We start from the raw sequence: 10721 nt of genomic DNA, 5'->3' as shown, positions 1-10721 counted from the left end.
TATCTCACAATCCGAAATAGGAAGTCCAATTTGCCGCTCCGAGACCTGGATCGCCTTTTTGTGATCATAATTACTTTTCATGTAGATTCTAAAATTTAAAGAAGCATAGATGGCTAATATTTTCAAAACACTGGTGAATTTGGTATCATATCTGGGATTTCTCAAAGCTTGAATCTTAATTCACAAAATTGCAAACGCAATATCTCTGTAATTTAGCACACATTGAATTCTTTGGCTCTGCAATGGTGTGAGCAAAATTAAAAAAATTTTGGATTTACATAAGTTTAAGAAATAACAAGAAAGGTACGAGGAAACAGATAGGAAAAGCCAGAAGAAGAGCAATGACTGAGCGGAATCACGTGAATTGGAAACCTAAAAGCTTAACCTTTTAAGGACGGGGATTTTTACGTTGAAATCGACCTTTTATTTTACACGAAATTTGTATATAATATCAATGAATTTCTCACGTGGAGTGTCCGACCAACCCAGTGGTCGAAATCTCGACCACTCCTGTCCTTAAAAGGTTAATAATAAGATATCATATCCACACGTTCGCCATCACAGAAACTACTTTAAACAGGGTGAGTATAAATTTGGTCAGATTGTATGGCATACCTTGAAACCCAATTTTCCAAGATTTCTTGTACATTTTACATGCAACACTTATAGCTATAGTATTTATAGTTATTGCTAGCCAAATTTGTGATAAGAAATAGATATGGATTTTTTATTTGTTCGCTTTAATTTTCAAAAAGTACAAAATGTTAAAATTCTTTTCCTCCCACCATCAGTGTCATAGCAAAAATGATAAAGTGAATGGGCAAAAGTTTATATTCAGGGGAAATCTCACTGAAACTCGGAACTTTTGGAGTGACGCGAAATTTGAACTATTGATGAAGTTTCATGGAATCAGAACTCTTCTGTCTGTTTGGATTGATGGTATTCGGTATGTTCGTGGATACTGATAAAAATAGCATAAAGAAATTTCTGTTTTTCGAAAACAGTTTTGTGCCATACTTGTTCTCATAAATATGTCTAACCCGTGGTGGACATTTTGGGTAGTCCAAACACCACGCTAAGTATGCGGCACATGTTACACTACGTTTGACCAAAAACAGATTCATTTACTTTTCTTCTGATTTCATTGAATCTCATTTTTGGACGTTGTTAGTTTCAAATACCTCGGGGTTCTAATTGACCAGAGACTATCGTGGGTTGATCAGGTTGGTAAGACTTGTAACTCAGTGTCGCGAGTGCTATACCGCCTTCGTCCGTCGGTTAAGTGGTTAGGTGGGTTTCAAAAGCTCAAAATAGGTACATTTTTATGAATTTTTTTTTACTTAATCAACAGAATATTTCATTCCATCAATTTAACACATAAAAGATACATATTTTATAAGTAGTTTGTGAAATTTTCATTGAAAAATATTGAAAATTAAGGCGTGGACACGTCGTCTGCTATGACCCCTCAAAAAAAAGTTCTCTCGGCGTAGTCAGGATAACTCATGACAGATTCATCTGAAATGCAAAAACCAAAAATTTTCTGTTAGTAGATGTTGAAAACTCGTACTTGGACGAAGGAAAAAAAAAAAACAAAAATTACATTTTTGGCGACGTTGAAAACAAAAAACCCTTATTTTGAGTAAAATTTGCACCCATCATGGCCTCGAAAAATTACTTGGAATAAAAAAAAAAAAAATTTCTTCGTTCAAGCACGAGATAATGTTATTTTGAAGAAGTGTGCAAAATTTGAAAGAGATCGGTTCATAAGTTTTCGAGAAATCGTGACTACCGATTTCAAAAATGCAGTTTCGAGAAAAACGCGATTGAAAACTTACATTCAAATAACATGTAAATAATCGTACTTACACCGTATAATGACGCAAACCCACGTTTTTTCCACGTGCCATCACCTGACACGGTAACATCTGTCGTATCTTCAACATTATTTTCATCAGACGTTAATTTTTTTTCTTGATTTGCAGCAGACAACAAAATTGATTCGGCAACAGTTATGACGCACTCATGTATTTTATCAACAAAAAAATTGTACGTTGATGCATTCAAGAATGTGGAACTTATATCCATCAAACCACAGAATTTTTTACATCCGGCAAGTCCCAAGCCTAGTATTCGCATCACAAAAATAAACGAACAATAGCTAAGCAGCTGCCTCGATATACCTGCCTCCATATACCTGCGTCATGCTCGGTTATAGCCTGATGGGTGAAACATCCAAAGGCTATATCTCTTAGAATATGACTCGGATCGTTTTAAAATTTTAAAGGAATATTCTCAACATATTCAATTATAAGATGATCAAAAAAAAAAATCGAGTTTTTGAAATTTTGAAACCCACCTAACCCCTTAATGACTTAAACGTTACGTTAAAGCGTCAATTAGTAACTAGCTTGGTGCTCCCTATTTTCGATTCCTGTGCGGTGGCTCTTACCAACTTAAATCAAAGTCTTGAGAAGAAGTTGAAGGTTACTCTGAATAACTGTGTGCGTTTTTTGTTGCGAAAGCCGCTTGGAGAACACATCAATGGACCGCGGCTTGATCTTGGGTGGCTTTCGCCATTTAATCGTCGGCTTTACTTGATGGGTTGCATTTATTATGGGATGCTGGTCTTAAATAAGAATGCTCTCTTGAAGGATCGAATTAGGACAAACCACAACATCGCGAGCCATAGGCACAATAATCGAACTGACAGGCTTATTGCGCCGATTCCACGGACCTCAATCCTTCAGCACTCCTTGGTTTTTGGCACTTCCTTTTGGAATTCTTTGCCACCATCGATAACAGCAGCTGAATCAATAGCAATATTTAAGACAAGTTGCTATAACTACCTACTGGCTATTGAGCGTGCTGAACTTTAAGCTTGTGTCGTGCGTTGTGTTGATCAAGTGCAATTGGATTTAGTTTGCATTATTATTATCATTCTGCATTGTATTCTTTTTAATTTCAAAATATTGTGTACACTCTGTACGTATATTTGTATTTGCCTTTGGCCGTTAGAGGATCAAGTCCTACGGCCTTTTCAATAAATTACATTACATTACATTTTTGATACTTCATAATTTCATTGAAATCGGTCACTTCCAACTTCAAAATAAATATAGTTTTGTTCGGTAAGCTCTATGAAAATGATTTTATCCTGAAGTGTGTTATGCTGAGAGTTTAGAGTTGAATTTTTATTAAGAAAATATTGAAAATTGAAAGTTTTATAAATATTATGGAGTGGAGTGAGTGTGTCTTTCGTATTATTATTCGGAAGTGTGTTCATAACGGGTTAATAATTCCGTGACTATTCCAGTAGCGTGGATATTAAAAGTTGCCATCCAATTTACTATCTGATGATTATCAAATTATGCCACTTGTTTGTACTTGACAATATCTTCATGAACTTTCATTTAAAAAAGGTTTAATGCTCAGGAAGCATTTGATTTGAAAATAAAAATGTGATATTGCATTTAAACATTTTGGAACGAAGTTCCTTATCGCTCGTTCACCGTAGGGGCTAGGCGGAAAAAAACGACACCAAAAAACCGACACTTTTTGGCTATAGTGCTCGTTTGCTATAGTGCGCGCGATCTCCCTCTCTCTCTCTCTCTCTATTCCAGCGTGTGCGCGCGCTCTCTCTCTCTGTCTCAGCGCTTGGGGTGGGAGACGGCAGCAGCGGTCTCTCTCACTCACAGCGCACGACTATACTTCGCCCCTCTTTCTCTCTCCTACAGCGTACAACTATACTTTGGGCCGCAGCGCGCTCTCTCACAGCGTACGTCTATACTTTGCCTCTCTTTCTTTTTATATCTTTCAAAAACACATTCGTACGATTTTATTACCATTCCTTCATATATTTGATTTTTCATTTAATTATTCTTCAATTAAACGTTCTTAATTTATTCAATGAGCAGTAATATAGCGTAAGGAACTTCGTTCGTACCGGCTGTCCCATGACAGCTCTCATGTTTTTTTATTAGTTTTTTGACTTCACCTTTTTTGCAAATAACTTCTGAAGCAAGTTGTTATATCAGGAACTTTTTGACGAAAACCAACTTGTGGCGTTATTTGAACTAGTACCTAGATTCTAGAAATATTCTAATGAGTAAGACGATCATTCACAGAGGCAGAAACTACTTTATGAAATTTGTTATTAGCTATGAGTGTCGTACATACAAAAATATTTGGACAATCGAAATGATTCTCTAATCAAAATCGTGTAGTATCCTATTGTCCCCAGTAAAGTTACTAATTTATCTTCTGTAATTTGTATAGACCAGAGATTCCGCAAGGATTAACAGTTCATTTATACGGTGAATTTTTTGAAAATAAGTAGATCAATAATAATACGTTTGCCTGAAGGAAACTGTTCGCAATCTATTTTATACACCGAGAAAAAGGATTGTTTCACGCAATGATTTTATTGCGGCTTGGACAAAAACATTTTATTTTTACATTTCTTAGGGTAATTGATTTTTTATTTCGCTACAGATAATCGTAGATGTTTGCAGTTTGTTAAATGTTTTATCGCTTTCTACGAAAAATCTGCAAAACTCGACGATTTCTTGCTATTTTATATTTTTCTGCGTTCCGTAGAGTATCATAGAGATTACTTTCACCGGAACAAGTATTTTCAACCCCATAAATTGGTGACTTATACTATACCCAGCTGACAATAATGCCTGCATCGTACGCAGATGATGATGGCATTTTTGCTAATTTTTTCGTTAAAGGGTATTCTTGTCACACGGAATTTTCTCATTTCTTAATATAGCCGATTTGAATGACGATATAATCTGTTTCAAGCGAAGAGTTTTATTCACAAGATGAGATGTAACATTTTTTTCATATCGATAACAGAACAATCTTAAATGTAACTGGGATCGGATAGAATTATTTTTATTAATCAATATTATACTCGAGCACTTCACATTGCGAGCCACGTTGTTGGGTTCTTCATTGTAATGAGATCAATATCTTCTTGTGAGAAACCTTTTATTAACATTTTTGGTAAAACGTTGTTATAGATATGAGAGAATCCGTGTCCTCCAAAAGCCATCTGTAAAGTAAAAAAGTAAAAAATACATGAACTATCTATGGTCTGGAAAATCATGAAGGAAAAATATGTTTGTTTCTAAAAGATGAGTACAAAAACGCGTTCAAAATATCTGCAAATGAAAATGGTTTTAAATCATCCTAGAACTTCCAACATCATTTGCATTAGAAACGACTTATTTTCTAAATATGGATGTTATTGAAAATAAATTGCCATTAGAATAATGAAATTATCATGGGAATGACGCAGATCCATCAGATTCTGAAGAGTCACAAGGTATAATTACCAGAATGCATCAGTGATTATTTTTCTGAGAAGATAAATGAATAGTGTCAAAAATAAAATTATAGAACATGTCAATGATTTAGGTGTATCGCTTTGAATTAAAACTAAGCGAACCGGAAGATGAGTACGAAGGAGAGGATTTTCCCGAAATCGTACCTACTTACTTTCCAATTAGGGCTTCAGCCCGGTGCACGGACCGCGCAGTCTATATTTATAAGTCTATGGTAGTACCTATTTCAGGGCAACATAACCGCATTAAAGAAGGTTGTATGATTGTTGGGCGTACGAAAATGACGAGGTTTACAACAAAACCTCAAGACGGTAAAAAGTTGCATTACTTCTTGTTGAGTTCATGAGAATTTTTTCAGATTCATTTTGCGAAATCTTTTTTAATCTATTTCCGGTCGGAGCTCGATTGATCTCAACACCATGATAATGATATAATTAAATTTTCTACTTACATACACATACATACATATGTATGTATTTTTATTTTATTAAAAATACATATTAAAAATTCATCAAGAATCATGGTTTCATGTATTTTTCTTCGTAGAAAACTACGACTTTTCATGAAAATCTATGAAAATGAACAATGTTTAACGTAAAATCATGAAAATATATAACTTTCATAAAGCGTGATAGTTTTACGTAGATTTTCGTAGAAAAGTATGAATATCTATGAAGATCTGCAATTGTAGTTGAACGGAATAGCTTCTTTCGATTGATCAGACTAAAACTCCGAGGATCTACGAAAATCTGAACCTCAAATACGCACTGAATATAAAAATATGAAACTTTATGGAAAAACTACAACCGCGTAATTAAGTAGTATTACGTAATAGTTTCCAACGATTAAGCAGAACAAAACTGTGACGATCTACGAAAATCTGAGCTTGGAGTTCCAAACGTTGAAAAGTAAAACTTTTCTTAAACTCCATGAATTCTCATGAAACAGTACGAATTTTCACGAAAATATATGATGATCAACAATTTGAGAAATCAATTTAGATTGATAAGATTACGAATATGTGTGAGAACGTATGAAATACTATTTTTGAGCCACGGCTAGATGTCGCATCTCGCTAACAAGGAAACCTTATCGCAGACAAGTTCCTAGCAAAATTCGGGTCTACGTCCGAAAACTGATCTTCTTATTTTCTGACCCTGAGTATGATCTAGACGGATTTAGAGAATTTGTCATGTATTTTTGAACTCACCATATCTCAATAAGTGAGTCCTAACATTTGTTATTCTACTAAGCCAGGAATCCTACTATATATTTTAATATTTTACAACAAATTGTATCAATTTCAACATTTGATATAAGAAAAATGATCACGCAAATGCGAGCCAATCTACACTTATCTATTAAAAACGCCGATAATCTGTGAAAAACTATGAATTGTTAGAAAATCTAAGTTCAAAAACTATAAATCGGTCCAAATCCTCTACTTTTGCATAACAATTTCGGTAAAAACTTGTAGAAATTTTCATAGAAATTCGTAGAATTATTTTCACTAGGATCGCTGTATTGTCGATTTATTGTCGATAGAACGAAGGTTGTGTAAAATGACTTCTCGTGAACAATAGACAATGACAAAATCCAGTTAGATAATACACTGTCTGTTATTCCTTGCCCGTGAGTGAGACCACCACAATACTTTTCATTATTAGCATCACAGTTTGTTCGATAGTCATATCACTCCAGATTCGGGAACAAAATTCATCCGAGTGGCGAATAGTGAAATATCCATCGTTGGCAAAAGCTTAGATTCCAGCTCAAGATATCTTGCAGATACAGTTGTGCTGACTTTGCATACAAAAAATGGCAACTTCGTTCTGCCTCGAAAAATTGTTTGACCAGAGTTACCATGGTAAAGTATTGTACCCATAGCTTTGCCGTTGGTTCACGTGCCTGGAGATTTGCCAAAGACTCTAGGAACTTGCGCGAAATGCTTATGAACATTCTTCGCGAATGGTGGTTCAAAACGATGGACTTGTAACATCTTGGAGGAGTTCGGTCATTGCTACGCGTTCTCAATCGGTGAAATCCATTTGCTCCCACACAATTCTCGCCGAAGCTGTATATGTCAGCAGATTCTCTCTCAACCCTCTACTGGCATAAGTATGACTTGATATCATTTTTTAAACAGAAACAGGGGCATAGACGAGGCTCAACAATTCTTCAAGTCAATTACTATAGACACAATGTAACCAATTGCTTCCATGAAAGACATCGGCAGGTGAAATCCTCCTAGTCTTACAACTAAGTTCTTCAAAATCGAATCTGTGGGCATTGATGCAATGATATCTCGTGATTTAATGTAAAGTGGTTGATTGAAAGTGACGAGACATTTGTTGTTGCCCTCACATGATCTACTTTTGTCGACGGCAGAAAGTAGTAGAGATGTGTAAACGGTGTCATAAGTGCTAGGTGGAGAATTTATAAATGACATGAACATAGTACGTGACTTTTCGTAAGTCATGTCCAAAGTCACTTGTTCAATGAATCCATTCTACCCCGGAATGTGGAGCATGTTCTGTGATTTTCCATACAACCACAACGATAGTCACACGATGATAATACTACCTCTTGCAAAATTGGGTTTATTTCTTCCAGATCTAGTATTCCTATGTTCTTAAACCCCAGTTCGATTGATTTATTAAATACTTGTAGAGGAACGTGACCGAACGTACCCGCGACAATGGCTGATGGAATTTTACTTAAGCGTTTAATTTTTACAATTTGGGTCACGGTAGGATATGGTGTAACAGATTCCTGGTCGCCCATCACATGGAATGTATTCAAACCATGCAATGTACCTATGTTCATATCTGCATTATCAAATACAAACTGCGAAAATATATGTGGTAAAACAGTTGAATCTGGCTTACAAATGATTGTAAGAAAATACGATTTCTTTATCTTTGGTTCCTTTTATCGCCGCCCCCCAGTGCAACTACACAGAATAATATTAATCATCGTAACTCAACCATCCTGCAGATGATTGTGTTGGAGTAAATTAGGAATTGATATCGAGTTATTTCAAGTATACAATATGCTCACCAAACGATGCTTAGTGTGGATGTCGTGACTAAGTAGAACTCTATCAAGTCGGCCTTCTTCACGAATCAGCATTACTTTATCAAGGCGTTGAGCATCCGATGGCATATCGGTTGTTGGGGAAAACTGGTAGTACGAACATTCGGTACCAAATAAGTCCATTTGGCAGTAGCATCCAGATTTTGAAAATTCCAGAAGATCTTCGTCCTTGAGCAATGTACCTTTTGAAAGTCAAATATTATTAGCATATTGATATCCTAGAAGAAAGTGCACTTTTTGTGCTCGGATGATCTTTTTTATACTGTTGCAGGAAAGATTACTTTATATATACTGATATCTGTCAAAAAAGACGCGTAAACTATACTGGCCCTAAATGCAAAAACCAATTTTGTGCTATTAGCTTATCCTCGAAAACTCGTCTTTTATAAATTTCACAACTACAGAGATGAAACGTTTATAATTTATATAACACTAATATGGTTTACGCGTCTTTTTTTGCCTGCGTACCGTACGAAAAGTAGGATCGTTTTCGCGACAGTACGAAAAAACAGGGCATCAGAGTGCGCTAAAGTGCAATTCTACGCCCTAGTACTGAAAAGTGCTCTTTTTGTAATCTGCTATAAAAAATAGTAAATTGTGTAACAAGGAGACAAACGTGGTCTTTTCGGGCCGAGCGTAAGTTTGCAATATGATTGCGAGTTATAGGCGCGCACGTATCGAGCCGAAGGTGAGTGTAATAGTCTAGGAAACCGGTAGAAAAAAGGGCAGTTTTATGTCACGGCGTGCAGAAAGGATGAGACCTGCGGATTCTGGTAACGATTATAGCCCACATGAACGCCTTCTACTTTCCAACCAAAGATTTAAGTGTCTAAATTTTTTACACGCGTTTAAAGTTTTGAAAAACAGGTTTTCTACTAGGATCTCCTAAACTATTAATTGTACAGAAGAAAAGTTGAATAACTTTTTGTAGATCTCAGAAAGACAAACAATTTCGTTTTTGGAAAATTAAAATCGGTCAATTAGTTCTCTTGTAAAAAAATACAAACCGGCTGAAATGGCCATTTCTTAATTAACTAATTATGAATCCAATAATGCATGTATGGCTTTAGGAATCTTGGAAAATATGTCTCTTAGGGTACTCAAGAAGCTCGCAAAACCGGGGCTCGATCGGATGAATAGTTTGTGAGAAAAGCTATTTGTTATGAAAAAACCGACTTTTTTTGCAAGGAATTTGCAGAGCTGCAGAGCGTCGTATAGCAATTTAGTTAGCCGATTTTTAATCGAGAAGGATATTATTATCATGTTCACTTAAGGGCGAAATGATTTTTTATTATTAAGTTGGTGAAAAATGGCTCCAAAAAGAGGGTATGTTTTTCAGCCATAAACAAATGAAATTTCATCGCCAATTTTTACGTTACAGGACTACGATTAGTCTCACTCGAAAGCAGTTATTTTTTGACGAATTTACAAAAAAAAAATTTGCCAAAAGTCAATTAGGGAGGGAGATAATTTTTTTTTTTCATTAATCTACAAGTACTGAAAATACAATCTAAGTACTGAAAATCTACAGTATACGTCACTTGGACTATACCATTTTCAGTACTGACAGGACTTTCAGTCAATTTCCGAACACGCCCGTAATAGAGCGCCGATTATCCGAACTAATTGGGACATCATCCAGATAATCGAAAAGTCTGATAACCGAGCAGTGCTGGGCAAAATTGTAATAAAAAATTAACAATTACAAATCACTAAGGATAATTTTTAATGACATCGAATTCCATTAAAATTATTTTCAGTAATAATAATTGAATCGGAGTTCAGTGAAATTACTTTTGATAATTGTAATTGACTCAGAGTCCATCGAAATTATTTCCAGTAATTGTAATTGAATTGGATTTCATTAAAATTACATTGAGTAATTTGAATTTAATCAAAGTTTATCAAAATTACTTTCAGTGATTGGAATTTAATCAGAAATCATTTCAATTATCCTCAGTGATTGTAATTAAATCAGACATTATTAAAATTCTTTTGAGTAATTGTAAACCACACGATGTGGTCCAATTGAATTTTCTTCTCTAACGTTATTCCTGTGAAATAATAACAAATAGACAAATAAATTTACTCCGTTTTTGGAGTATTCAAATGGTGTGATCGGAACGAGTCTTTTACAGTCAATATGTGAATGGGCTATGGTTACCAAAGTTTTTTGGGTAGCTGATCAAGGATTTCACATTACTTTGAAAAATTAATTTGTTTAAATAATTTGCTTGACCAGTCAATGTGAATATGTAAGCTCCATGAAGT

At 35.1% G+C, this 10721-nt stretch overlaps 1 protein-coding gene and 1 long non-coding RNA gene across 3 annotated transcripts in view; both read right to left on the bottom strand.

Moving 5' to 3' along the window:
* Positions 1-1315: 1315 nt before the first annotated feature.
* On the bottom strand, positions 1316-2305 carry LOC124295492. Its single transcript, XR_006905447.1, has 2 exons — positions 1870-2305; positions 1316-1518 (listed from the first exon to the last, which is right to left on the bottom strand). It is a non-coding gene; the product is annotated as an uncharacterized LOC124295492 (long non-coding RNA).
* A 2493-nt stretch (positions 2306-4798) lies between these two features.
* Positions 4799-10721, bottom strand: part of LOC107222933 (phosphotriesterase-related protein) — a 29341-nt gene continuing 23418 nt past the window's right edge. For both annotated transcript variants that reach the window (XM_015662477.2, XM_046745731.1), the window contains exons 6-7: positions 8415-8632; positions 4799-5062 (exon numbers count right to left, since the gene is read on the bottom strand). In XM_015662477.2, coding sequence (XP_015517963.1) covers positions 4931-5062; positions 8415-8632 — 350 coding nt within the window. In that variant the 3' untranslated portion in view covers positions 4799-4930. The remainder of the gene's footprint in view (positions 5063-8414; positions 8633-10721) is intronic.

Source organism: Neodiprion lecontei, chromosome 7, assembly GCF_021901455.1.
Source record: "Neodiprion lecontei isolate iyNeoLeco1 chromosome 7, iyNeoLeco1.1, whole genome shotgun sequence".
Taxonomy (NCBI): Eukaryota; Metazoa; Arthropoda; class Insecta; order Hymenoptera; family Diprionidae; genus Neodiprion; species Neodiprion lecontei.
The sequence above is the reverse complement of the archived record's forward strand: the minus strand, read 5'-3'. Positions and strand labels throughout refer to the sequence as shown.